General features: G+C 40.8%; 2 protein-coding genes across 4 annotated transcripts; both read right to left on the minus strand.

Annotated features, from left to right (window-relative positions):
- Positions 1-2876: 2876 nt before the first annotated feature.
- LOC121913100 (zinc finger protein 385D-like) lies at positions 2877-15888 on the minus strand. Of its 2 annotated transcripts, none has more exons than XM_042435768.1 (8): positions 15766-15888; positions 13333-13448; positions 8405-8512; positions 7432-7600; positions 6022-6270; positions 5768-5949; positions 4059-4160; positions 2877-3644 (listed from the first exon to the last, which is right to left on the minus strand). In XM_042435768.1, the coding sequence occupies exons 1-8, from the start codon at positions 15773-15775 to the stop codon at positions 3402-3404; spliced, it is 1179 nt and encodes a 392-aa protein (XP_042291702.1). In that variant the 5' UTR covers positions 15776-15888; the 3' UTR covers positions 2877-3401. The 2 variants fall into 2 exon arrangements, with proteins under 2 accessions (XP_042291702.1, XP_042291703.1); XM_042435769.1 differs by lacking the exon at positions 15766-15888 and adding an exon at positions 8597-8744 and having other exon boundaries at positions 13333-13394.
- An 8104-nt stretch (positions 15889-23992) lies between these two features.
- LOC121913356 (ras-related protein Rab-25-like) lies at positions 23993-26484 on the minus strand. 2 transcript variants are annotated; one of them, XM_042436050.1, is made up of 6 exons: positions 26307-26484; positions 26094-26175; positions 25355-25550; positions 24925-25118; positions 24598-24678; positions 23993-24494 (listed from the first exon to the last, which is right to left on the minus strand). In XM_042436050.1, the coding sequence occupies exons 2-6, from the start codon at positions 26128-26130 to the stop codon at positions 24367-24369; spliced, it is 636 nt and encodes a 211-aa protein (XP_042291984.1). In that variant the 5' UTR covers positions 26131-26175; positions 26307-26484; the 3' UTR covers positions 23993-24366. The 2 variants fall into 2 exon arrangements, with proteins under 2 accessions (XP_042291984.1, XP_042291983.1); XM_042436049.1 differs by having other exon boundaries at positions 26094-26484.
- Between the last annotated feature and the right edge of the window lie 892 nt (positions 26485-27376).

Raw genomic sequence — 27376 nt, forward strand, 5'->3', positions numbered from 1 at the left:
GTTTCATAAAATCCTTTTTTCCATCCCTAATTTCTGTTGGTTATAGTCTTATTGTACTTACCCGTGACCACCTTTGTTTTATAATTTGAAATGAATGAATGTGCAATGTGCAGAAGTTAAAATGCTGCATCCTCATGCCAAGAGATTATTGCGTGAACAGCAAGCAAAGCTGCCCTTGCATGGCATGTACGGCTCAGCTTTGTACCTTTGTACTCTCTCCAGGTAGCAGAGAATGAAAAATTCCCTGGATGTCAGGCTTTCGTAATGCTAACATATGTTTATGTGTGCATGTACGTGTGCGTGAATTTGGTAGAAGAGTGAGCGAGTGGAGAGAGTAGCCGTGAATGTATCGTGAGATAACGAAATAAAGATGACAAATACAGGAGAAAATCCAGTGAAGGATGGAGAGGGAAGGAGCCAGGGAGTTAAGGGGCCAGGGGAGGTATGAATTCTGACAGCCTGTGGAGAATTGAGCATCCCACACAGATGTTCACAATCATCACCCCAGACGATTAATAATAATAACTAGAGGAGTGCACTGAGTAGAGTGCAGATATCCGCCAGGTGTGTCTGGGGACATGTGTAGTCTCAGTTTTCTTTTAAGATGCAGAGAATAGTGTAATGGTAGCCAATAACCAAGCAGCCTCCTGGGTTCGCATAACTGTATAAACTTAATAAGGTAACAATAAATGGGGCGATAAGTCCAAACCTTTCAATTTAACTATAAACCACACAAAATAAAACCCCTCCCTACCTCCCTCTCCCCTCCTAAACAAAGACATGAATCTCACTCAATTGTCCCTCCTGGCACCCGTACAGCCAAGATGGCAGGGAAGCTAACAAAAAGAGAAGAGTGTATCTGCAGTGTTGCAGACCTATGCAACGCACCCACTTTACTACATGATGCACCCCCTTGATGTTGTCACCCTAACAGCTTGCTCCATGACACACACCTTTGACCCCTAACCTTAACCATCTCACTGCTCATGCCAAAACCTAAGCAAGTGGGTGTGTCATGTAGTAAAGTGGGTCCACAGATACGGAATTAATCTGCAGATGCTCTGGTTCAAGATGAGTCCAAACTTTTCTATGGATATCAGTTTTTGAGGCACGACAAAGGCCAAAATGTGGTCTATCTGTGGACTCACAGTATCTACATGACACACCCACTTGTTAGGTTTAGGCATGAGGAGGGGGGATGGTCAGGGTTAAGGGTCAGGGGTGTGTTGTGTAGGTCTGTAAGACTGCAGATAGACTTTTCCCCTTGTATTAGCTTAGCCGATTGCAGGGAAATGCCTTTTGCTACAGTTGTTGATCACTTGCAGCTACTACTGGCCAGTTAAGAGGAGTGAGGAGTCAGCAGTCAATGGCGGCATAAAACACATTATAAAACAGGTTTTTCAACAATAGTGAATCACTGCATCCACGAGAGGTCCTTCAGCATACAGTCATAAATGTGCACAAAAAATATAAGGCTGATGGGTCCAGTAGTATGTGAGATTAGCGACGGACAGATACACACACGGACACACACGACCAAACACATAATAATGACTGCTGCTGTGACAACAGGGGAAATCAGAAGGCCATGATTGATTGGATGATAGTTCTCTGAATTGGCCTGTAGAATTATTTACTTTGGAGCGGCTGCAGGAGGCGAATTAAGCATCCCACACACAGATGTTCACAATCATGCCCCAGACAATTAATAATAATAATAATAACTACTGCTGCTGTGACAGCAAGGGAAATCAGGGGGCTGTGATTGATTGGATGATAATTCTTTGAATTGGCCTATAGAATTGTTTGCTTTGGAGTGGCTGCAGGAGGCAGAAGCAAAAATATCTGACTAATTAATCCAGTTTGGTGTTAGTTGGCTAATGAAAGACCAAATGAAGAAACAGATAGTCTGAGAGGTTGTAGAAAGTTGAAAAGCAGTACTCACACAGCCTCTGGATGGCCAGACTTCAAACTCTGAGAAAGGTTAAAACCATCATTGAGATAATGTCAACGTGAAGTTTTATCAGTGTTATCATAACATTTAGACCACATTAAAATGATTTACAATTGTTTCATTTGCATATAAGCCAACTGTGCAAAAATGAGAGACAAAAAACAACTCTTGGACAAAATACGAAAGCCTGAGGTGTAAGGTGTCTAATCCATAAACCTGCCCTGCTGCGTCTCCAATCAGTGTCTGCAATGTATTGTAGCAGCAGTACACACTCGCTCAATACCTGTAGGCTTCTAAAAACCTTCCTTCATAACATAAGCTTACCAAAATGAGTTACACATTGCCTGAGGCTTCAGTGCAGTAAACCTCATCAGAAAGACAGACAATAAAGTCAGACAGAACATTCCTGCTTTGATTTATCACAGAGGATGAAGCTGGAGGGGTTGCACAGTGGGGCAAAGGTTTACCTGTACTCTTAAGTAATAAATAGTTAGACAAAAGTCTCCTGAAGCCAAATAAAGTCTGTGGATGTGTCTGCTTCCATTATAAATTTATTTATATAAATACCTGAATACAGACCAAGGAAAGATTATTTTTACGTGCTGCTCAGTAGCAAGGGAGGATGAAATGGGTTTAGGTCAGAGACAGAATAGAGAGAGTTATGGTTTTGGGAGGAGGTGATGCCTGACTGCGTTTTGATGTGTTTACATGTCTGGCGGTGTCTGGGTAACACGTATGCATGGAGCTGAAAAGATTGATTTGTTCCTGTAAATGCATTTTATTTTATAAATCTGTTGGAGCAAAGATCTGTTAAAACGGCATATGATGTTGAAATGATATTGCACTCATTTATTGAATAAAATGGACATTTTGGAGTATTAAATTGGTGTTTGGAGTCATATTCAGAAACGCAACCAAGATCGAACATGAGTATTGTTTATTGGAAAATAATAAACATCTTGAGTCAAGCATGCTCTGGTTGACATTCATACTTATATGCATATCTGCACACACAAACACACACAGTTATAATCATCATGGAAGCTCAACATTCTGCATCTTTCTTAAAATTCACTGAATTAAACCGCAGTCCATTTTAAGAATATTTTACAGATTATCACCATTTATAAAACTTAATGGAATGGAGCTGTAAAAAGTTGTACCTCTCTGATGTCTATATCTGTGCATGCACCTGCACACACACACACGCACACACACACTCTCTCACATATCATAAAATACTCTGTTTTTACTCATTTGCAGCTGTGTACATCCTCCATCCCAACCTAACTGATGCTTTATGGTTTTGGCCCCAGCAAATAGTCTTCAGTCCTGGCCCCTGACACCCACAGTATCTGCTGGCATGTGGAGTACAGTCAGCACTGTCTTATATCACATCTTGTTCAGGCCTCAGTTCTGCTTTTAGCTGATTGAGATGCAGACTGGGTCAGTAGGGGGAAAACAGAACCGGCGAGTGTGTTGAACAGATGGGCCCAGGGGCCGGATGCAGCAGGGCCTGGGGGAGGGGCTGACTGTGAAATAGGGCGGGGCTCGAGCTTGAGGCGGGCCTGACAGGGAAAGGGGGTAGCGTTGCCATGGCGGCGGCGGTGACAACAGAAAGCTGACGTTGTAGGACACACGAGGCCAGAGGTTTGGTCAGGTCTTGGCTCTTCTGTAGAGCCAGACGAATCTGCGAAAGAAACACAGAAAAACAAACTGCTATCAAGGGGTTTTCTTTCCTTTTTCTCTAAAAAGGAAGTTTAGATAGAGAAGGAAGGCAGTTTAAGTAGGAAACCAGAGGAAAACACAGGAGATAACATCTTAGTAGGTAGTCGGCACATTGAAGTAAAAGCTTTCCAAGTTACTGCCAAACAAATTAGTAAAGAATCTGCTCTCCTTTCTAATGTAATCTGCCCTTTTGTTCCTCTCCAAACATCCTAAAAGTAAAACACAAATACAAGATTCTTAAACTCATATCTCTGATGTATTGTTACATTTGCAGTAATGAGGGGCGCTTCCTGGAAGAGGCTCTTGAGAATTAACTCATGTACACAAACACAATGATGACGGCTGAAAGTAAATCAAGCAACACCAAAGTACTCACTGCCTGGAAACTCTGGTGACGCTGGGTGGGAGTGTAGGGGCTGAACTTCGGCTTGGCTGGTTTACCTGCTGCTCTGTCCTTGTGTCTCCTACTGCTAATGTGCTGGAGTAGTGGAGAGAGACAGACAAACACACACACACACACACAAAAATAAATCCAGACAGACACAGGCAGCAGCATAAAGACTGAGCAGACGAAGAGACAACGTGGCATTTTCTTGGAAATCTGAATAATCAGAGAAGAGGAAATTAAAGGACGCCTAATCAAAGTTCCTATTTTGACTACTCATGCATAATGTTGATATTTTGTTGGCTCTGGTTTTGAGTATCAAAATATTCATGAGGGGCGGGTTTGAAAATCTTTTTGATTTGATTGACAAGCACAAACAGATGGCTACAGCCAGTGCAGCACACAATCAGCAGTGAACTGCTAAATATGCATGAGCACCTGGCCAAAGTTAACTTTTAGGCAGTCGGTTATGAAGACCAACAATTTGCAGTCGTATCACGAACAGAGAAGCTAACCTCACATTCAGCTGCTCACTGAAAACAGGCTAGGCTTAGCAGCTTTGTGCTCATTATCTTGAGGGATCTGTGATTTTTAACTCACCTGGAGCGACAGGTGTGAGGTGTTCACACTGTGGTTTGGAATAAAATATGCATGGCTCTGTCTGCAATGTGTGATGGATAAACTGATGATGGCTCTGTTGATGCCTTTGACTGGCTCAACGGTGTGAGTGGCAAATGTGTGTGACAGCTGACCTTTTTATAGTTTTTGATGCATAAGAGGAACTAACCAGTGAGAAATGTGATGAGGAAGTTTCTTGTGTTACCTAACCAGTGTTCTGGTTAGGTAACACAGGAAACCTCCTAACAATGTCCTAACAACATCCTAATAATGCATACAAGTGCCCAGCATTCCTGGACATGTAAGACTCTAAAAAATACCATTGCAGAGGTGAAACATTCATCAGAAAAGAACATAACTTCTTCTATGTCATTACAACGTAAACAAAGACTTTTCTGTTCCAAGCTATACAAATAAAATCTACCATTAATATGGCAACAACAATGGCAACTCAGGATGTTTTACTACAAAGTATAGCCCTTAAATAATGCTCATTAAAATGGAAAAAATTGTCTTCAATCTCACCTAAATCACAAAACAAACGAAGCCTTTTCTCTTCAGGGAGATTAAACCTTCCTGTAATGTACCTGAACATAACTCTGCACGCAGCGATCTGTGACGTTTGGTTAAATTCTGCATTAAATTCTGAGGTTCTACACTGTAGTTGCTTCTCATGAGAGTATGTTCATATTTTAGGTGTGTACCAATCCTCAACAGACCATCGATTTTTGCTGAGAACCACAAATGTTACAATGTTGACTGTTTTGAAAAATTAACTAGAAATGAATCATACACAAATGAAGATTTCACCTCACTAATTCAGGGATGTCCATGCGAAATGTTCCAGTTCAAGATCTTTACAGTGAGCAGGCATATCCATCAAGTCTGTTCCAAAGCCAGTTTGAAGGTTCCCATCCCATATCACCACTGATGGCCAACATGGGTTCAACTCCCAGAAACGAGCAAAGCGCTCAGTAATGGACTATTACAACTGTAGCGTGTGAAATGTGTCTCTGTGTTAATAAGTATAACAACTAATCTGTCTGAGCCTTGTTTTTGACAAGACATTTACAGCAACTAACCTGTTTGAGTTGAGTCTCAGAGTTGACATGCACATCACAGATCTCACAGTGGAAAGTTTTATTCTGGAGTCCAGTTGACAACTCAGACGGCGCAGCCAACTTGGCCTTGACTCCCGTCCTCGGAAAGGACTTGATGGCTCCGTCACCACTTCTCGCCTCCAACATTGTCTTGTGTTTAGTGCCTGAGCAGCCATAAATTCATATTAATAGAGTATTGAAACAGTACAAGCTGTTAAATCCACCACGTGTCTTACCACTGTTGTGGGCTTGGAGCTGGGAGGCGGAGTTGACAGCCACTTTACAGAGTGAGCAGTAGAGAAGGCGTATAGCTTTCTCTTCTTCCGTCTCCTCTGGAGCCACCTCTACGTCTCCGTCTTTTGGTGTTTCTTTCTCTGTCATACTTGGGCAGGGTGACAGGGAGGGGTTGGACGGCACTTTCACAGTTTCATTGGGTCCGCCGCTTGACGGTGCCGCCTCTGAGGTAGGGTTTGGGGCTGAGGGCTCTGAAATGAAGTCATCATGAAATGATGATGAAAAAGCAAAAATATTACAGAAAGCAAGTCTGTGACTGCAAAACAGTGAGATGGAGAGAAAGACAACATGGAGAGAAACTGGAAATTTTTTCCACTTCTATGAAATTCCTGAACTCTTACAATAAGCCCATTTCATGACTTGCTCAGAGACAAAAACTCACCAGGCTACAGGTGATTTATGAGCACTATCAACATCTATAATCACTCTAATAATCAATGATTTCCCCTAGGATCTGCCTCCCAGCACTAAAACGAACAGTTCTGTATTGAGATGATTTGGCTCTATTATCTTTCGTGAGACTGACTTGTAGAGTTTCCCTGGAGGAGGGTGTGCTGATTTAAGGATTCAGTCGCTGCTAATAACAATGATTAGCTCTGCCTTGCTGAGTGGGTGCCTGTTTGTTACCATTGATTCTCCACTTTTAGAGGCCGCTGAGGCTGTTTGCTGATGTAATCTTCAGAGAGCACTCCTGCTGTCTCATCCACTTACCTGAAACTAAATCCAAACTGGAAATGAGCACTCATTCTTTTTCTCTTACAAAAACATTTGCATATCAGCTTTGTCAAGTACAATTCTCCAATCTCTTTGGTCTTTAGCTTGCAGCAAAATGTATTATTTTCATTCCTTATGCCCACACACATGCAGAAGTAGCACATCAGGACCAGCACACACATATATATATATGCTAATGCAGGTTGGAAAGCAGTTGACAAATGCGTTGACACACCTCCACATTTATACACATGTACTGTACATGCTTGCACACACACACTCTACGGTTACCCACAGATCATATTCAAAGCATTTTCCGTGTGTTTTTGATCTCAGGAGGCCACTGAATGAGGTCAGTAAATGTAGACATGAAGAAGGAGCAGGGGATAATGCTCAACCTTTAATCTCTTTACTGTGAAACCCAAAGCAGCGGGAGCTTTATCACATAAAAGAGTTAAAGTCGTGACTGGGAAAAGAAGGTTTGAGCCGCACATTCCTATATCTAACGCTGTCATACATTTGACGTCTGCACACACACACACACACACACACACACACACACACACACACACACACACACACACACACACACACACACACAAGGCAGGGGAAGCATGCGTGCCTGCAGAGACACACACCTCCTGATGTTGTGTCAAAGCTGGAGGGCTGTGAGCAGGGTGATGAGAGGATTTGAGATGTGGTTTCCTTGGTGACCGGTTCAGAGGTCCTGATCTTAGAATCTGGAGCATCCAGAGATTTCAGCCTTTTCGCATGTTTGGTGCCACTATAATGGGAAGAAGCCTGTGCCTGTGTGCACAACAGCAGACAAGAGGGTATAAACTAGCTGCACAGAATGATTTGATTATGTAAACTCAACAGTGTTTTTATTTTAAGCCACAAGACATGAATTGAATGTGAATAAAAATGTAGTTCCAGTGGTTAAGTTTTAGAGTCTGCTATCACTAATAAATAAATGTACAAAAGCTTCTAAATCAAAATGTTAAATGTTCCTGATGTAAAAGGCTTGCTCACATCAGTGGCATTTTTCAATACATGAGTACATTTTTTGGTAATTCTTTCTTTTATTTTACATTTACATCAGATGAGCTCACAAAATACTGATGTTTAATTTCAATTAGATTAGGCTTTTCATTTAATTTAGATTAGGTCAAACTTCTGAAATCATTATGGTAAAAAATGTGTCTGTTTTGCCAAGTTTTTGAAAAAATTGGCTATTTTTCCTACATGCTATTTTTAAATATTCTTTGTTTTCCATTTATTTCTTCTCACCATGATTCCTGCTCTGCACTTTCTAATAAATAAGATTTGTGACAATGTGTCGCAACTCAATAAATTATAGTTCTTGCTTATGAATAGTTTTATAATAAGCACAATAAATAATGAAGGCTCTCTAAAGGTCAAATAGCTGTGCACATTTCACCTAATTATTGAATGAGACAGCTCTAACTCCTTTAGAACCAGTAAAACAGCCAAATACATGGGCAGGTCTCCTCAGCTGTTCAACTGCCATACGAGGGTGTGTGTGAGAAATAAAAGCACCCTCAAAGAAAAAACAACATAGAGGGAGAGTTCCCGCAAGACACCACCCACCTCAGAGTTGAACCTCAGTCGGCAGACTCCACAGGAACTGGGCTTCCTCTTCAGCGGTGAGCTTAGCCTGAATCCTGGGCCAATCAGAGCTTTATGGACATGATCCATCTGCAACAAAGGAGAAGCATAACATTAAAAGGTCACGACTGGTTTAGGACTGTGAAAGACTGAGTAGGTAGTGAAAGTGATCACCTGAGGTGTAAATGACAAGCTATCTGGATGCTAAACACTCCTCTCAGGGATACAGAGATTTATAACGTCTCAGGTCAAAGGTGGGGTTGGGGGAGTACTTTAGTCTGGCGCCCAGTCATGCATGAACCCAACAGCATACACACAGCTGCTGCAACACATGTGACACATACACATGTTCACATACACACAGCAACATTTACTATCATTTGCTGAAGATACATGAGCATGTAAATGACAAGCCCTGTGTTCTAGAGGCCAGACCAGGCCTAACCTCAATCAGTGTGAAGTAATACTCCACCCAAAATGTTTCTTTTGACCATGAGCCACTCAACCCTTGTAAGCTTGAAAGGCTTGGAGTTTGCTTCATCGTGCAGAAGATGTGGTCAGCTTGACTTAAGCTTTCAGCGGATAATTTATTCTAATTATTTTCTTGGCAGACAAAAGTATTAAAATGTTTGTAGAAACTTGTCAAACCACTGCTGCAACATATTCCAGTTCTTCTCTGTCCATCAGTGTGCTCAGTGTGTTCTAAATTCCTATATTTTAAATTCCTAAATATGCCTAAAAAACTTCATTATAGTTCTCTGTCAAGCTCACAAGCATTGGTTTATGTACTTCTTAAAGCTTCCTGCTCTTCCACCTGTAAAAACCACTCAATCCAAGCTCACTCATTGGCTAACCTGATGCTGCACTCTGTAAATAAATTGCAGCATAGCTGAATAGTAAAATATTGAAGCGGATTGACAGCGAAGAAGTAGATAATGCAGCAGAGCATCAGATTCTTATCTTTTTTTTTTCTGCATATTTGAATCTGTTGTGACCAACATGAAGCCAGGTTCACCACAGCCTCTGTTTGTTCTTCATAATGGACAAACTCCAAACATTTTACAGCCACCTTTCAATTTTCCAAGAGGTGAATATTTCCTCACCCAGTCCTGTTCCAGGAAGACCGAACCTGCGAATGGTCTTTCCACTCAAACAGTTAGAAATGAAGGTAGAGTTTTAAAAAGTGTCATCATCTTTAATTTACAAACTAAGTGTTGTGTTGTTCATGTTGCCCTCAACATGAACAACTAACTAAAGATAAAATTAAGGACGTTTCACCCCCTGAGCTACTTTTCTTTATGAGTGGAAACACAGGTAGTAAACCTACCCATATCTTTGCATATGTGTGTGTGTGTGTGCGCAATAACTATACCAGCATCTGACCACACAGAGTTCTGCACCTCTGGACATTGCCTACTGGAAGGTTTAATGAGCACATATACTCAGTGCCATAAAACCCAACTGGCCTTTGTGGAGCAAAACAAACCTATTACCTATGATGAAATGTAGAGAGCCATATAACCAGCCACAACCAGGGAGGCTTTATGGAAATCTGTCTGGAGGTGATGTTGAAATTTATGTGTTTTTGTTGGTCAGCCAACTAGTTCTGTAAGCTCTGGGAACATATATAGCACCGCACTGGATATTAAGCTAGTTTCTTTAGTGCCAAAGATGAATTCCTCGCTCTTCAAATGTCAAAAACGCAACAGAATCCGTGTGTGCGTGCCTGTGTGCGCGTGTGTTCTCGCTCATTTTCTTTGATCATCACTCGAGGCAGCTGCACTGGAATGCATCTCTGCAGTCGCGGGTCTCTTATCTCTGCTGTTTCCCTGCAGCTGTTTGTGTATGTAAAACTCAAACGAACACATATAAATGCATACAGTTCTTTTGTGTATTGTGTGCAAACTAGAAATCATGATATCCTAAAAATTAAGAAATGTCATGTAAATTTTTCTATAACATGGAAATAGGCATGGACATTTTTATGTTAAACATTTATGAGAATGTGCTATTATGCTAATCTGAATCAAACAGAACATTTTAATACAGTAAAAGCTTGTCTCTCTCCCTCCCTCAGCCCAACGCTCCTGTATCACCATCTGACCTTCCATCACACATTCCTCACTTCACCCCTCCATCTGCTCCCCTCTGAACTCTCTGCCTCTCCTTTCTTCGCCGCCGGATCAAAGTCACCTTCCTGCCTCTCCGTGGACTCACTCTCTTTACCCTTCACTCCCACTCCGCTCACCACGATGGACGAGCACCTGTGGGCAAAGTCAGTTTGCCCTTCTTACTCAGCCCTTTTACTTTCTTGCTCCTGTACACAATTTACACCACATCACCTGCAGAAACATGCCCTCTCTTCTTACTCTGACATCAAAACCAATAACAACTGTTGCAGTGAATTCGGTGGGTAATGCAGTAAATAAATAAATACATGACATCCACCTAAGAGTATCAATTATAATCAGAACATTCTCTCTATAAACCTCTTCACACAGACATACTCAACTCCAGGGAAGGAGTTATGGCTCAAACATATGGCCAAGTGAAGTAAAGCAGACTTTTACCTGGAGCGCAGTCAAGAGCCTCAACATTTATAATGATGAATGTTCCTGGATTAACACTGTGTACCAGTGCAATAGCTACGTGTGAGCGCATGACGTCAAGCACCCCAAAAAAGAAAGGTGGGTTATGATGAATGAGCTGCTGCTTTTTGGTTCTTTGTCATTTAAGTGATTATTTGCTTGGAAACAATATCACATTTTTGTCTCTATGAAAAAGCACTGTCAAACTATGAGCCAAACTAACCAGTGAAGCCCCAGTGTGAAGTCCTGGATCTCTGGCTTACGACAAACATCCACAGACACTCACACACACACACGCATGCAAGCCTGTAACTAGGACAACCAACATGTGGGCACTAAACAAACTCCCGGGCAGTGCTTTACAGAGGCATTTGCCAACACACGTACTGTAGCATCTACGTTCACAAGAGAATGCAAGCTTATACACACACCAAAAAAGAAAAAACCCACGCACATAAAAACACACACTCCCGCAGAAAATGGAGCCAGTTCAGCTGTGTACCCACTTATTTAACACCCACAGGTTCAGATCAGAGGAGGGAGAAGATTCCCTCTACACTATGCTGTGCTTTCCAGTTTGCAGACAATATATACTTGAGAAAGTGGTTCATTATGTTCTATTACGTAAAGTTTCCTTTAAACAACATTTGAAGTAACGCCTCAAAATCAACCAGGGAATATGTTATCCTAACATAAGCGGTGTCATTTATTAAATACACAGTCTAAAGAGTTGGCAGTAGGGGTTTTTGGTCTTTTTCCAGCTTCATCAAGTAGAATAAGCCTGGCATCTCCAAAATTACACCAAACCAAAGGCAAGCATTAAAAGGTGAGTGACTTTTTAGAGGGCTGACAATATGCAACGGCAGAAATGGAATAAAATGAAATAAAGGAGAGAGACAGCACTTACAAATAGGTGAGAGGGGATGTGACTCAGCAAGGAGAGGGTGATATGAGATTTGAAAGTTTTTTTTTTTTTGCTTTTCAACCTGTGTCACGTTAAAAGTGAGACAGCTTTTCTGACTTGAGCGGGAAGGTCATCCGCCATAAGGAAGTGTTAATAATTTTATCAAAATCGGTAACATTTATATGTTGATTGTTTGTGGTAAAGGAGGAGGAGGGCCAGTGGAGAGAGCGACGGAGTGAATGAAACTCTGAGAGCAAGATGAAGCGCATGAGCAGGTGAAGGATGAGGAAGATGACCACAGGAGAGGAAGAGAGAGCTGAAGTGAAGAGGGCGATGGAGCAAGAGCAACGCAAGAAAGTGGAAGGGATGGATGAGACAGCTGGAGAGAGGAGAGCGAGGTGAAATGGAAAAGGAGGAGGCTGAGACCTCGACGGACTTCTTATTTCTCCTCAGGTGGCAGAATGGCTGTTTTGACAACGACAAAGACATCACACACAGAATAAAAGAGACTGCACACACATTAAGCAGACACATAGTCCTACACACACACAATCCTCTCTTCTAAACCCTCAATTTGTCTTCTCTATATCCCTCCTCTAAACATCTAAGAGCACACTATAGTTTAGAGATGAGATGTAAGTAAAGAGAAGGGAGGAACAAAAGGAAAATTGTCAATTTTGATTCAGAGTGGGCCAGACACAGTAATGGGCTTATGAGTGGCTCTCAGCCTCTTACTTCATCTCAAGTTAAGATTTTGAGCTGGATTTGGTATAAGCAAAAGTGCAGGACAAAAACACACATCATGTTTTCTTGGCTGTAAAAACACACACAAAAGAAGACACTTCTAGTGCTGAGGTGTTGGAAATTGTCTGTGAATAGGCCACGTCTCAGCTATGAAGTCTTGTGGATTACTTTCTGCATACTACACAGATACAAGCCAGAAAAAATGACACACATACACACACACACACACACACACATCTAAACAGCGAGTATATTAAGACATATAGCACAAAGACGTCAGCCCTGCCTGACACATCAACTCTCCTTGGGGCTTGGACTCCGCCAGCTTTAGCTCTCTCCACCTTCACCCTTCACAAACACAGGGGCAGACAGCTCTAAGAAAAGCTCTGCGTGAAGAATACCAAGGAATCAGCTCCACCCCACCACGTTGTGTAGAAATGTCACAGCTCTCTGCATCAGAGGTGATATATTTGGAAAGGTGTAGGCAGCACGTTCATACACCTGTGTATTGAAAGTAAGTCCACGCAAACAGATTACTACATGAAATAAACTCCTCTACTCGCAGGAAAAAGCGTTGTGCGTGAATGATCGGGGTTAGAGATAAAAAAGGCAGGAGAGTGCAGTAGGTGTGATGTTGTGTTACTATGACAACTATGATGACTGACAGTACTCACGTCAGTGAATCCAGGCAGCAGGTGGAAGGGGAGGAGGGGTTTCGGGTCTGGGGAGGGCTGAGTCCTGCCCAGCGTGGTTCGAGCCAGCGGTGGCAGAACACTGTGACACACATTGCCTAGGAGACAGCATGGCAGGGAGGAGACAGGTAGAGAGATAAACATATGGAGGAATGACTCAATAGACATGATGTGATCTCTCATTATGATGCTGATGAAAGCTAATAGATCAAATCAGCAAAACATATTATAGAGCCTCATAGACATATTAGACAAATCCTCAGTGGAAAAACTAAAATGATGTTTTATCTCCAAGAACCTTTGTCTTATTTGAGTTTCACTCACCTTTACTGATTGAAATCTACACTGACAATGACACAAAATATGGAACTTGAATGACTAGAAGATATGGAGAGAAAGTACTGCACTGAAGCACAAATCTGAGATATTTCTGTTTTTTCCTACTTGTGTCACCTTCCCTACATTTGAGAGGTGAATATTCTTTGCAGATTAAGATTTTATGTACAAAACATGTGAGCATTTTATAATATATGATACAGTCTAATTGTATACCGCATTATATAAAGTAGTTACAATTACATCCACTTTCACCAGCTACATTAACATGTTGCTTACACATTAATGCATCAATCATAGTATAATGTATATAATATAACACTCTGAAAGCCTCCACAATCTCTGCTTCTACTTCTAATATTCAAGTGCATTTTGCTCATAATCCTTCTGTAATTACACTTTTCCTCTTCCACCGCTGATATATGTGTATAATTATGCAGTGTATAAATGTATCAATTCTTCCAAAATCTTTCTAAAATTTAAAGTGGAACTCATTAGGGGTGTAACTAATGATTTGTTTCATATGAATTAAGTAAGTGCTGATAATTTAACAATTCTGTCTATAGAATGTCTCAAAAATATTGTCAAGAGTTTCATGTGCTCACATGAAATCTCAATCAAGTCTGTTTTGTCCGACCAACAGTCCAAAACGGAGGGACATTCAGTTATAGGATGAAAAAAGTCACTAAATATTCACATTAGAAAAGCTGATGTCATTTTTTGACACTTTTGTTTTTAAAAATGATCTCAATAATGAATAGATTATTAAAATTCTTATGTTCATTTTTTGTCTATCGACTAATTGATTAATTGATGTGAAGCTGTTGAACCCATAATAAGCATCTACATCTGTTTTTTCTGAATGAACATGAAGATGTTTACTTAATATGAAAGCTTGTCATATTTGACATGCCGTTAAGTATTAGCTTTCTTAAAATAGGACCGTCAGACTGTCTGTGGTGTACCAAGGCCAAATGGGCTTTTACACACAGACACACACACACACACACACAGAGGGGTACTGAAGGGTAATCAAATACTCTACACAGGTGCCAAACTAATATGAGCAGTAAGCATGTGCATGTGCAGACACACACACACAGGCTGGAAGCAATCACCCACAACATATAATATATTATTAAAATCAAATGTTTAGCCGCAAAACATGTTAACACACATTCACTCAAACATGCACACACTTGTAACCTGTCACACACACACATAGTTGTGGTTCAGTGAGGCCATTAGTAAGTGTTGTGTGATAAACGGCCTGTTTGTGTTGTTGAGTGCTGATTAAGGAGGCTTGTTTTCTAGTTTGCATGTTCTCTGAGCTTGATTACAGTTTGATTCAGGACCAACCCGCATGTGTAATCATCATCATCATCAGAAATCACAACACACCCATCCGCTCTGCCATTAGTCTGATTGCATTTAACAAGCATAAGCCATGTGTGTGTGCGCGCACGCACGTCATGTTGCGTTTGACCTGAGTGTTTGCTTTGGTAAGAAATGGCTTGAAAGAATGAGATAGGCTGCAAGAAACCCGTGGAGAGACTGTAAAGTGGACACACACACTTAACCTGAAATGATCTTTAATGAATATTGAAATGAGGCTGGTCACCACTAATTGGGACTCCCATAACTTGCATCCAATAATCTAAAGCAATAATAATTTTGGTTTTAGTGAGGCAATATCTATATATTTATAGCATGTACATGAGAATTATACTATAATATTTTTCTTTTCTATCCTTTATAAGTTTTTTTCCCAATTATATTTATAAAGTGTCTCCCATGTCATTGAAGAATTTGCCCTGTGCGCTATTTCATGAGGAAAACTGGCACAGATAAAAGGCTAAAAACTAAAACAAATATATAGACCATATCAGTTAATTCTTAAAATTACGAAATGCATTAAATTATCTGTACTATCACTGCCTCATTCTTTTCTACAGTGCAGATGACTGACTTCACAAAGCTTACAACCATTTCAACATAGCAACAAGTGTGTCCGCCGCGTTATGATCAACAAAATAAACACTCTTATGGGATCAAAAGCATAAAGCGTCGTTTACATACCGAAATACATGGCGGCACCGACAGATATCCGGTTGTTCAGTGTTTGATAGAAGTGTCTCTCATCTCCAGGCAGAGATTAGGCTTGAGTCTTCTCCTCTACAGTCTCTCTCCTCTCTATCTCTCTCCTGCGGCGCCGACGCTGCTCCTTCCCATCTGGATTCCCTCCTCCTAACTACCCGCCCCCTCCTCCTCCTCCTCCTCCTCCTCCTCATCCTCTTCTTCCTCCTCCTCATCTCCTCACGATTCGTGTACAAGTCTGTCCTGGTATCAACATCTCCCAGAAATCTGTTTTTATTCGGTAAACAGACGGAAATTACCTTAATGAGTGTACAGTGCCATCCTGGATTAGAGCAACCCTCAATGCCAACAAACACAGAGCAAGAGGTACATTTGATTAAGCGAGTAACTCAATATAAAACCACAAAACAGAAACAAGAGGAACCCATCTTTATCAAAGCAACTAATTCAGCTTTCAGAGCTGCTATTAAACACAAAACTACAGGTTTAAAGAATGAGGGGGAATCCTTCCCCTCCGAGGCCGCAGTGTGACTCCTGTCTGCAGGTTTCCCTCTCAGGCTGCTGTCTTTTGGAAGCAGCCCCATGTTCTTATGCTTCTTAAATGGTTTCCCATCCTCGCTCCTATTTCCTCTCAAGCCCATGGTATTTTTAGATTCATCCCGGAGCTTTCACCGTGCACAGAGGAAACTACACAGGACGCACACATGATGCACAGTCCAGCTAAAAACATCACAGGCTGTCAGGCGTACATGCACACATGCTTTTATGCAGCCTTATGCATATATGCATGTACTCACTTGCACTTAAAAGGACTCTAGTATGTTCATTTCTGGCTCTCTGTCTTGCATCTTCACACACACACACAACCCTAGAGAGTTCTGATGTATCTCATGACAGAGTGACCTTGATTTAACTTTGTTGTCCTCAAGCCTGAGCGTGTTAACCCCCCCCCCCCCACCAACATGTGTTCTCTCACAATCCAAAGCTCCAGGGCCATCAAGTCAACAACTGTTGTCCTCAAAATGCAAACACACCACCTCTTTGCGCTCATGAGCTTGAACTATCAAGTCTTTTAATTACAGATGCGCATAAAAGGGGAACATATTTAATTATAATTAGAAAGTGCAGCCGTCACCTCAAGGACCTGCACAACAAAACCATAAAGTGAACTGAGAAAAGCCTGGCACTCAGATAAGCTGCATTCATTCATTGAAATGAAGATGTGTTGATTCAGTGGAACAAAATGGTATGTGAAGTGCATTTATAAGAACAATCGTGGTATCTTCATGCTCAGGGAGTATCTCTTGGTTTAATCTGGACTGTACCTCCATCCATGCACTCCAGAGAACAAAAGCTGAGCAGGAGAAAAATACACACATGGAAATATCTACTCATTCACTCAATTTAACGCCCCTTTTGTCACTCACTGTATTGCCAGACGTTTTGTGTTCCTGTGAGAAAGAGCAGAGTACTTTTAGGGGCTGGGTGGTATTATTGCCTTTTTTTCCCCTACCTTGAAGGAACAGCTGAAAAGTTTTCGCTTGCCTTGGAGGAAAGCTTTGTCTCAAAGTCACACATTTGGAAGCTCAGGGTTGAGTCTTAGCCAGGTGTCTTTCCTCTTCGAGTGTGAGAGTTATGCCAAGTTATGAAATCGCTTTTGAAGCAGTGTGAAACTTGGTTCTGATGGGTAAAATGTTGGGTCAGCTGTTGGAAATTTCTGGGTCAGTGGATTTGTGGTTAAGGCAGCAACATGAAACCGGGGGAAAGCCATGCTATGACTGTGGATAAAAGTACCTAATATACTAAAGTGACTCAACACATTATGTCACATAATCTATTAATGTGACTGAAAAAGCTGCAAACATGATCTGCTTCCCAGTGTCCAGATGTCATTACTTGAGAGCACAAATGCAAACTCAGCAGAGAGATCACCTGTCACACAGAAGATAATATGTTAATGACAATCCTGTTTTACACCGTTTCTGTCGGTCTGTCAGGTTTCAGCTGAGAACAGCACTCCAATAATTGTTCAGTGCATCACTTTACACCTGCAGCTGTTTTGGTATTGTGGACTCACAGACAAACACTGTGGCTGTCATGGCAACTGAGGTATGTAATATGTTAAGTGGACCGATGCTGAGGCTCTCGGCTCTGTTTGTCACTGGCAACCTGTTTAATTGCATGCCGGAAAGGAATCTTGTGACCCCAGCTGGGCCTCAAATACGGATAGCCAAGCACAACAGGCTCCGTTATGAAATTAGAGGCTTTCAAAGGAGTTAATTGACTGGAGTATATGGGGAGGTGATACACAAACACACACACACAGAGCTACTGAAACTGGTTTTTAGACTCATAATCTCACAACAAGCTGAGTTGAGACTAAACAGTGCAAGTATTACAGCTTTTCCCTGAGATCACTTCTAGGCAATAATCCACCTCTCAGCTTGTTTTCAGCTCTCTCTCTCTCTCTCTCTCTCTCTCTCTCTCTCTCTCTCTCTCTCTCCACTGCGCATTTTGGGCAGTAGAGAGTCTGAACACACATCCACCTATCAGCTCACCTCTCCCTTTGATTGGTCGCCATAACAACATCACCATGGTAATCAGCGTGCATCGACTTTGATTCCGTTTATGCGATGATGTCAGCTGACGTGGAAATCTCAAATCTGTGCTCTCTGACGCTGCTGATGTGCTCTGACAGATGCAGCATGATGGAGGAATGTAGGCTGTCAAACACTGTTTGTGTCTGGACTTTGGTTTGTTTGTGTGAGTGTGTGTTTATGCGTGCATAGATGCAGGAACAAGCACACATGCAGACATGATTACGCCCACGTATGGCACATCATCTGATCTGACACAGCAGTAACAAATCATAGGTCCAGCTGCAAACTGCTAATGACAGGTGCAGGTTCAAGACCTCTGTATTTTAACGTAATCTTATAATATACAAACAAAATACCCAAAAATGTTTTAGTGTGTGTATGTGTGTGTGAGAGAGAGAGAAACAGATGAATAAAAGACAAGAGTACAAATGTTTTTTGAGCTCTTGTGTGCATGGTAATGGAAGTTTCTTTCGTGTGTGAGCCTTATGCCAGTCTGTTAGCCACGCATATAAACAGACAAACAAACACAGGAAGCAAAAATAAACAGGAAAAAACAAATCTGTGAAGCCAAGTCAGAACAAGTCAGGAAGTCTGTCAGAAAGCAGGAGAAGAGAGAAATACAGAAAGACAAGCGAAATGATAGGCTCCATATGTATGGGTTTTAGAGACGATCCATCCATGCTCCATGAGGTCAAAGGTCATAAGAACACAAAAGTCACAATAAAACCCGTACAGATGTGATGCTGCAACTGTAAAGCACAAGAAGGCAAAATGCTGCGGGAACAGGAATCGTAAATGGGAGATAAACAGCTCCATGTTGGGCTCAAAGGTGCCATAACACTCATCACTTTAGCATGTATGAGCCCTGTTTTTAGACACTGTTTTTACAGGCTACATATGTCTAGTAGCATGTGGGTAATAGCCACCATATGTATGTGCTAAATCCAATTCTTTCCAACCACTCCGAGAGCTTTACCTTTAAGGTGAGGCCAGAAATTGACCCACACACAAACCAGGAGGAATGTGCAAGAATCTGTGAAGTGGTAGAAGAAAACCATTCAGTCATCTCATCCTAACAAAGAACAAAAGGGTCGTAGATTTTTGATTTCTTGATTTTTGCAAACATGACCCCCTTACCTCTAGGCGGGGGTACTCAGGGCAGAGGGAGATTAACAGATTTCATGACCAGGCTTTCAACCTGTGCAGCCTGCGTGGATTATTACACCAGATGCTTTTACTCAGTTCATAAAAATATCTTCAATCACAGGAAATAATTAAACATTTACTGCCTGGTGCAGAGCTTTCCCTATCATATTTTCATATGAGAAACTTTAAAAAAGCATTTGTGGTCATTTCACTGTAGCAAAATGATCTCCGGCAAAGAGATCTTGCTCAGGGACAGACACACACATGCACACGCACTCGCACCACAGTAAAGGCTCCTTATGCACATCTGTGAGCCAGAGATAGAGCACTATCTGTCCAGAATGTCATTAACTACCACTGCTGTAGATTTATGCTCTTTCAGTCATACCATATGAGCCCGTCCAATTATATCCATAGTCTGCAGATTATCTGCATACGCACAAATATACACACACATCAACATAAAACACAAAGTCTGTGAATTCATTTACTATTTGTGGTGGGAACTAGAAAATTAATTCCTTTCTTCACTGGAACGTTGATCAGCTTGTCAAGAGGAAATCAGAGGTTGCTACCATGGCAACAATACTGCAGCACCACATGAGCTTAATATCATGATTGTTAATGGAAGGAACAGTAAGGAATGTGATAGCAGTATGAGACATACTGGAGTTAATAAGGAAATTAGAGATGGAACAAATGCACTGCACTGCTGAGTACTAGCTTCCAATTCAACTTTCAACATCAGCACTGCCATCTACAGGCTGACAGGAGACACAACATCTTCAAGTCATGACTATCTCCCTGTGGTTCTTTTTTTTTGTAAATATATAATTTTTAGTTTTCCAGAGGACAAAAAAGATAATGACAACATCATAATCCACAAGACACATTGAAAATGTTGTTATGACACACACATTAAGAAAGGGAAAGGAGGACTCGTTCTTCCGTGGTAGCACAGAGCACGCCAGGCGCCCAGTGCCCCCAGGGAGAGCCAGTCCCATAGAGTAGGAGGTGCAGGGGGGATGGCTGGTACGGGATAACATTGGGGATGATGATGCCGAGGCAGCTTTCCAGTCACCACTAATCTGCCACGGCCAACATGCCACTCTAACATCATCATCCGAGTCAAGACCATAGGTTATACCTTACATCAGCTACACATGCACACATACACACATACTACTGAGTCAGGTTATTATTCTATTATTCATGTATTTTCTAATGAGAGTCTATGGGGCACCTGGCCTATTATCATAGTCCTTAAGGGTTGAGGCTGCACTCTCCATGGATAATAAGTCCAAGAAGTCCTTCAGCCAGTTATGTTTATTATAACAGTCTGGTTTACGGATTTTCCAGCTCATAAGTATTGTCCTCTTTACAGAGAGAAAGGCTAGTGTGACAATATCTTGTGCAGTAAAATCTGCCGTTTAAGTTCTCTCAACTGGGAAAACACCAGTTGATGATGGTTAGAGCATAAAATTTTATAAAAGCTTCCAGGACATATTGGCGCCACTCCTCACTTTGATTTACAATGATATTATCTCCAAACAGTCGATGCCAATAACTATGCGATCTGTTATCATTTCTCTAATTCCAAAACCGGGAAAGGATGACATGCAAATGAGCATTTCCCGACCATTAAGTCTTTTAAACAATGATTATAAATTGTTTGCCAAGATCCTTGTGATGTGCCTGGAGAAGGTAATGCACTCTTTAGTACATCTGGACCAGGTGGGCTTCATTCAAGGCCTCCTTGCCTCTAACCATATGAGGAGATTCCTTTATGTGATGTCAAGAGCCTCTGCTTTTAAGCATCCAGCAGAAGCAATATCACTGGGTGCTGAAAAAGTTTCTGATAGAATAAAGTAGCCTTTTTTATTTCATGTACTGTCCAAATTTGGTTTTGGGAAAATACGTATGCAGTGGATCAAGGCACTATATCATGAACTAACTGCTTATGTTAAAACTAATGGTATAATATCTCATCCCCTCCAACTTTCAGATCCACATGGCAGAGCGGTCCAGCCTCACCAACCGTTCTCATTTTAGCACTAGAACCGCTGGCTTGTGCCATTCGAGCCATTCAAAATATAGTGGATTGGATATTATTTCAAAGACAGTCTTTATGCTGATGACATTTTATCAACATTATCCAACCCAACTGTCTCAATACCACACTTGTTAAAACTTACAGAAGCATTTGATCAATTTTCTGAATACAAAATCAACTACAGTAAAAGTGAGGCTATCCCTCTTAACCACCTTTGCAGCCCACCTTGGCTCTGCACCCTTTGTCTGGAAACCTCAAGGAATGAAGTACCTCAGAATAAATATCAGATCTCCAATTATTCAACTTATATGGCACTAGCATTTTAAAAGTAATTAGAGAGGATATAAGGAAATGGACAGTCCTAACTTTATTGCTGTTGAGGCAGAGCAGAGGTGATAAAGATGAACTTTCAATCCAGACTCTCCTTACTTATATCACCCATAGCTCTAAAGTTTCCCTAGCAATTGTTTAAGGAAATTGACAAATTATTTTCAAGTTTCCTATGGACAAGAAGCCTAGAAACAACCATAAAAATTGGTCATGCCCAGAAACAAGGGTGGTCTGGGTGTTCCTGATGTTCATCTTTACTATTTAGCATACATAGATAAGAATCAATATGCAGTAAGTAAATGGCTGGAGAAGGTCATATTTAACGTCATTATGGTACCATCCCAAATATTATGCTAAAATAGATAATCCACTAATTGATTTTTCTTGTGAAATTGCAAAGGCAGTACACAAATGATTTGTTTGTTAATGGCGTATCTCTACCATCTCGTCCAATATAGAATAATCCACCGTTAACTGCAGGCAGTACAACACTGGCAAAGAGCACTTGGCAACACCAAAATATCACTCAGATCTGACAGGTTACAAGGGATGGAGGTAATACACCATTCCATGAGCTGAAATGCAGTTTGGCCTGAATGATTCTGCATTTCTACAACACTTACAGCTGAGATGTATCTCTAAAAATTTCACATCTAAGGGACTCATACTGGGATCGAAAGGTGTCCTTAATGGCAAACTGAGGGATGCTGCTACTGGCAGAGGAACTGTATCAGCTATGTACAAGTTATTCCCTCCCTGAAAGCACTTTCCCCACCAAATTACAATGGGAACGAGACATTGGTTCAGCCCCTCACTGCGAATCAATATTGAAGCATTCAACATCTATGTCCAGCTGTGTGAGATATAAAATTATCCAATTGACGGTCATACATAGGGCTTATATTAGGCCACATAAGTCAAAAAAGGACTCAAATGCATCTGAATGGTGCTGGCATGGCTGTGGTAGGATTGGCATACTCATGCATTTACTGTGGTTCTGTGCAATGGTAGAAAGCTGGACTGAGATAATTGATGTTTTACAGGTGATAATGAATGTTCCTCAATATCCTGTCCTATTGTTTGCATATTGGGAAATGTGGAAAATAAACACGCAAGAACCAGTGGTTCATTTTTTGAGTGTGATTCCTTAATAAGAAGTAATGTCTACTAGCAAATCCCCCTCACATCTACGAGTTTTGAAGCATTTAAAAGAGTCCTCTCAGATCTCTGGATAATTTTTAGAGGTAACACTATGCAGTATTCACTAAAACAAACAAAATACAAGAAAACTATACATAATAACAGTGTGGCAGAATTTTAGTTGTTTTTTTTCCATCCCATTAATCATCTCCTGACTGTTGTGTCAGTTACCAGGATGACAACCACTGCTGTGTACTGTATGACTCTATCAGACAAATTGTGCTTATTCAGTGGTGGAAAGTAACTAAGTACATAGTCGAGTACTGTATGTAAGGACAATTTTGAGGTACTTGTACTTTACTTGTGTATTTCCATTTTATGGTACTTTCTACTTCAACTCCAGTATATTTAAGAGGAAAATGTTGCACTTTTTACTCCACTAAATCTTTTTGACAGCTGTTGTTGTTGGTTACTTTATAGATCCAGATTTTAGATTTAAAGAAACACTAATTAACAAATAGAATATGATACATTTTTTAGATTAAATTGCCCAGAAGCATATGAATTAGTTCAAATTTGATTTGCCCCATCTAGACCAGCTACAACATTAAATACTGCTTACGTGGTAAATCATCAATAATAACATCTCAATAATACAACACAGTTTGCATAATGAATACTTTTACTTTTGATACTCAGTATATTTAACTGATAACACTTCAGAACTTTTATTTAAGTGAAATTTTACTTGAAGCTTGAAATACTTTTAAGTATTTCTACAATATTACTATTTTTACCTCAGTAAAGGATCCGAGTATTTCTTCCACCCCGTCCTTTTTTCACATCAGCCCTCTTTCCTATTCCCTCATCTTGTTTAGATTATCTGTCTTATGCAGATAATAAATTTATGTTTCTGTGTGTTAATTACACGCAAACAGGATAACATAAATAATTTATTCCAAGTTGATCCCAGTGCATTTCTTTATAAAAGCAATACAACTTTACAACTTCACTTTAAAAACATGAAGATGAGATGAAAAAGAAAAAAAACATCTATAATAGAAAGCCCCCATTAGCCACCAAAACAAGAATATGGATTTCATCAAAATGTGCAGCTTTGTCCTGCATCTTAAATTGTTTTTGAATGATATGCTGTATTGCCTTTATATATGAAAAGGTTTGAACAATGACTGCCTAGGTGTCACACGAGTACCTCGCTCTTCAAATTGTGTGTGAATGAAATTGTGCTTAAGGCTGGATGACAGATAAGCGAGATGCTGGTTCCAGGACGAGATTTACAGAGACAGCACTGTGTTAGGAGCTATTGCAGCAGCCTCTGCGCTCCTCCTGCACCTCGCTGGTGGGTCCGATGGGACTGGACAGGGTCACAGCACTGATGGAGCCACGGGTCACTTCTCTGCTGGCCACCTTCTTATGGATCGCTGGAGATAATGGAGGCACAGACCCAATGTTTGCATCAATACGTCAAAGAAATGCATTGAAGTGAGGATGTGTGTTTGGACACAAGTGACTGAACTCCTGTACCTGTGAGAACTTCATTGAAAGCAGCTTCGACATTGGTGGAGTCCAACGCTGATGTCTCCATGAACATAAGACCTTTCTTCTCTGGATTCATCATGAACATCACAATTAACAAACACTGACATGTTTTGGGAGCAAAATATTCAGTACTGAGCATTAAATACACGTTTCATGATCACAAGAATTAATAAAAAACATATACAAGCACAAAGCCAACTTACAGAAAGTTAAAGATAAATATAAGCAAGAGAAAAGCTGCCAATAAGACATCTTGTGGAGACATCATGACAGAACAACATTCAAAAACATAGACATTACTACATAACAGACCTGCAAAGTCTTTGGCCTCATCCGTGGGCACCGTCCTGAGGCTCTCCAGGTCTGTCTTGTTTCCTACCAGCATGACCACCATGTGAGGGTCTGCATGGTCGTACAGTTCTTTCAACCATCGCTCTGCGCTTTCATAGGTTAGGTGCTTGGTAATGTCATAGACCAACAGGGCTCCAACCGCTCCCCTGTAATACCTGAGCCCACAAAGACCAAACAGACATGGGTTGGATCTTAACACTCAAACTGGAAGCTGGTAGTGATATTGTAAAATGTGTGAAGGTGGTGTGACTTTTAATGCATGCACTAAAATCTTTGTTACTTAAACTGGCACACATGCGTGAGCCGACACTGATGTGATAATTCTCACCTCTTAATCATGTGTCTATTACTTAAGTGAATATACAGCATGTGTGTGTGTGTGTGTACCCACGCTGAGGTAATAGCCCTGTAGCGCTCCAGCCCCGCTGTGTCCCAGATTTGAGCTTTGATGATAAAGTTGTCCAGCTGAACAGTCCGCGTGCTGAACTCCACACCAATGGTGGTGCGACTGTCGTGATTGAACTCATTCTTGGTGAAGCGATTCAGAAGGTTGCTCTTTCCTACTCCAGACTCTCCTATTAAAACCACTGCACAGGCACATAAGAAGTAGAAATTCATTAATTGCAAAGAATTCCTATGACTGTTTTATTACACATGAAGTCCAAAAATATAACTTTTAATGAGTCAAAATAACTACTTTCAGATATTCTTTATCTCCTCTAACACATGTAGACTTTCTGTCACCGTTATGGGACACCAGACAGAGTGACATCACATAAACGTGGCAGATACCCTGTGGCTGACTTTACTGTGGAATGAATTGAACAGGCGGTTTATTTCAAGCAGGGAAATAAGCGTACAAACCACAAAGCAGTCCATTATGAAAGCAGGAAACTGATTTATGTTAATGTAAGACGATGAAAAGGTCAAAGGTCAAATGTTTTTACAGTCAAATGGAAAGAAGGCTATCACTTCCTCCTTTCCGTCATTCCCAGTTTTCCTCGGAAATCAGAGCAGGCAGCTGAGCAGCAGAGCTGCACATGACAGCTTTAACGTCTAGAGGCAATGTATACTATAGGCTTCATACAGTATTTCCATACACATTCACAAGTAAAGTAAACACAACTCACCTTTAAAGACAAAGTTGTATGACTCATCAGACCCCATGCTGCGTTCAGTTGCGAGGGCTCCTGTTTAAATCTTCTGAAGCCACTTTCAGTGTTGGATCCCAAAGAAAAGAGAAAAAAAGACAACCACACTCCTTTTTCTCTCTCTCCACACTGGAGAGAGAGAGTAAAGGTGAAAATGGAAGAGAAAAAGAAAACAGGTTCAGCTGCACCCACCAGCTTCCTTCTTTATCTGTGGATAAGGGTAGATCCCGATTGAGGGCAGGCAGGCAGGCAGGAGTCCTGTGGCCTGCCGATCCTTCATCAGCTGACACCTAAGGGAGTGCTGGGGGGAGGAGAGCAGGTGGAACAGGTACAACCACTTGCAGGTAGTCATCAGGAACAGACTCCACCCTCTCTTATGCTCTTCTTTCACTCAACCCTTCTGTTTATTGTTTGACAATAAACCTCACCTAACAGGTGGATCTGTGTACTCGGACACGTCGCCATTTTACACTCCGCTGAAACCAGGAAATTATAATGGTTATATTTAAAATATTGAGGGTTTTAATTTGGAAATGCTTTATTTTACAAGTCCACAATTTTGAGGGTCAGTTGTTTGATTTTCAGCAGAATTTTCCTACAAGAACTGGTCAATTTAAACCAAAGTAAATGTTCATTCATCATTGGAAACGTCACTTCAAATTTGATTTTATTTTGTGCTCCCCTGTTGACACATTTTAGTAGTGCATGTGTCAGCTGACCAAGACTCTGGGTTACACTGGAAAAATTACCTTTATGTCCTTTCTGGTTACGATAGTTTGTTTCTCTGAAAATATTGAGAACTATGGGACCCAAAAAATGTCACATTTAATTTTATCACTTGTCACATTCATCTATTTCATACACTACAATTTCTTTGACAATAGCACAGTCCATATTTCCTTTGTACAGTCAATATACCATTTCAAAACTATGATGATTCCATTCAGTATATAGATTTTAATTTTAATGATTATTTTGTTTATTTCATTATTACCTTACTTTTGTTCTATTTTTATTCTTCTCTGTTGCATTTGTGGGACCAAACGCCAAGTCACATTCTTTGTATGCTTCCATACTTTGCTAATAAAACACATTCTGAAACAGTGTTACCCATAATAATACCAAAGAAACTGTACTTACATACCTCAGTGTGACATTTGTTCCCCCAAAAACACCCAAAAGCAGATTATTTTATCTTACATTTCAATATGCAACATTTTCATATTAAACAGATAAAAGCATCAAATTATTATTAAAGATCC

Source organism: Thunnus maccoyii, chromosome 15 (genome assembly GCF_910596095.1).
Source record: "Thunnus maccoyii chromosome 15, fThuMac1.1, whole genome shotgun sequence".
Taxonomy (NCBI): domain Eukaryota; kingdom Metazoa; phylum Chordata; class Actinopteri; order Scombriformes; family Scombridae; genus Thunnus; species Thunnus maccoyii.

What these genes read in the sequence shown, in the direction of transcription:
- LOC121913100 (XM_042435768.1), bottom strand. An exon ending in GACTGAGGTTCAACTCTGAG is followed by an intron (nt 7,601 to 8,404) that starts GTGGGTGGTGTC and finishes TTGTGCACACAG; the next exon opens with GCACAGGCTTCTTCCCATTA. An exon ending in CTGAGACTCAACTCAAACAG is followed by an intron (nt 4,161 to 5,767) that starts GTTAGTTGCTGT and finishes CCACTACTCCAG; the next exon opens with CACATTAGCAGTAGGAGACA.
- LOC121913356 (XM_042436050.1), bottom strand. Translation starts at nt 26,130, where the DNA reads ATGGGGTCTGATGAGTCATACAACTTTGTCTTTAAAG. An exon ending in ATACAACTTTGTCTTTAAAG is followed by an intron (nt 25,551 to 26,093) that starts GTGAGTTGTGTT and finishes GTGCCTGTGCAG; the next exon opens with TGGTTTTAATAGGAGAGTCT. An exon ending in TTTCAATGAAGTTCTCACAG is followed by an intron (nt 24,495 to 24,597) that starts GTACAGGAGTTC and finishes CATTATCTCCAG; the next exon opens with CGATCCATAAGAAGGTGGCC.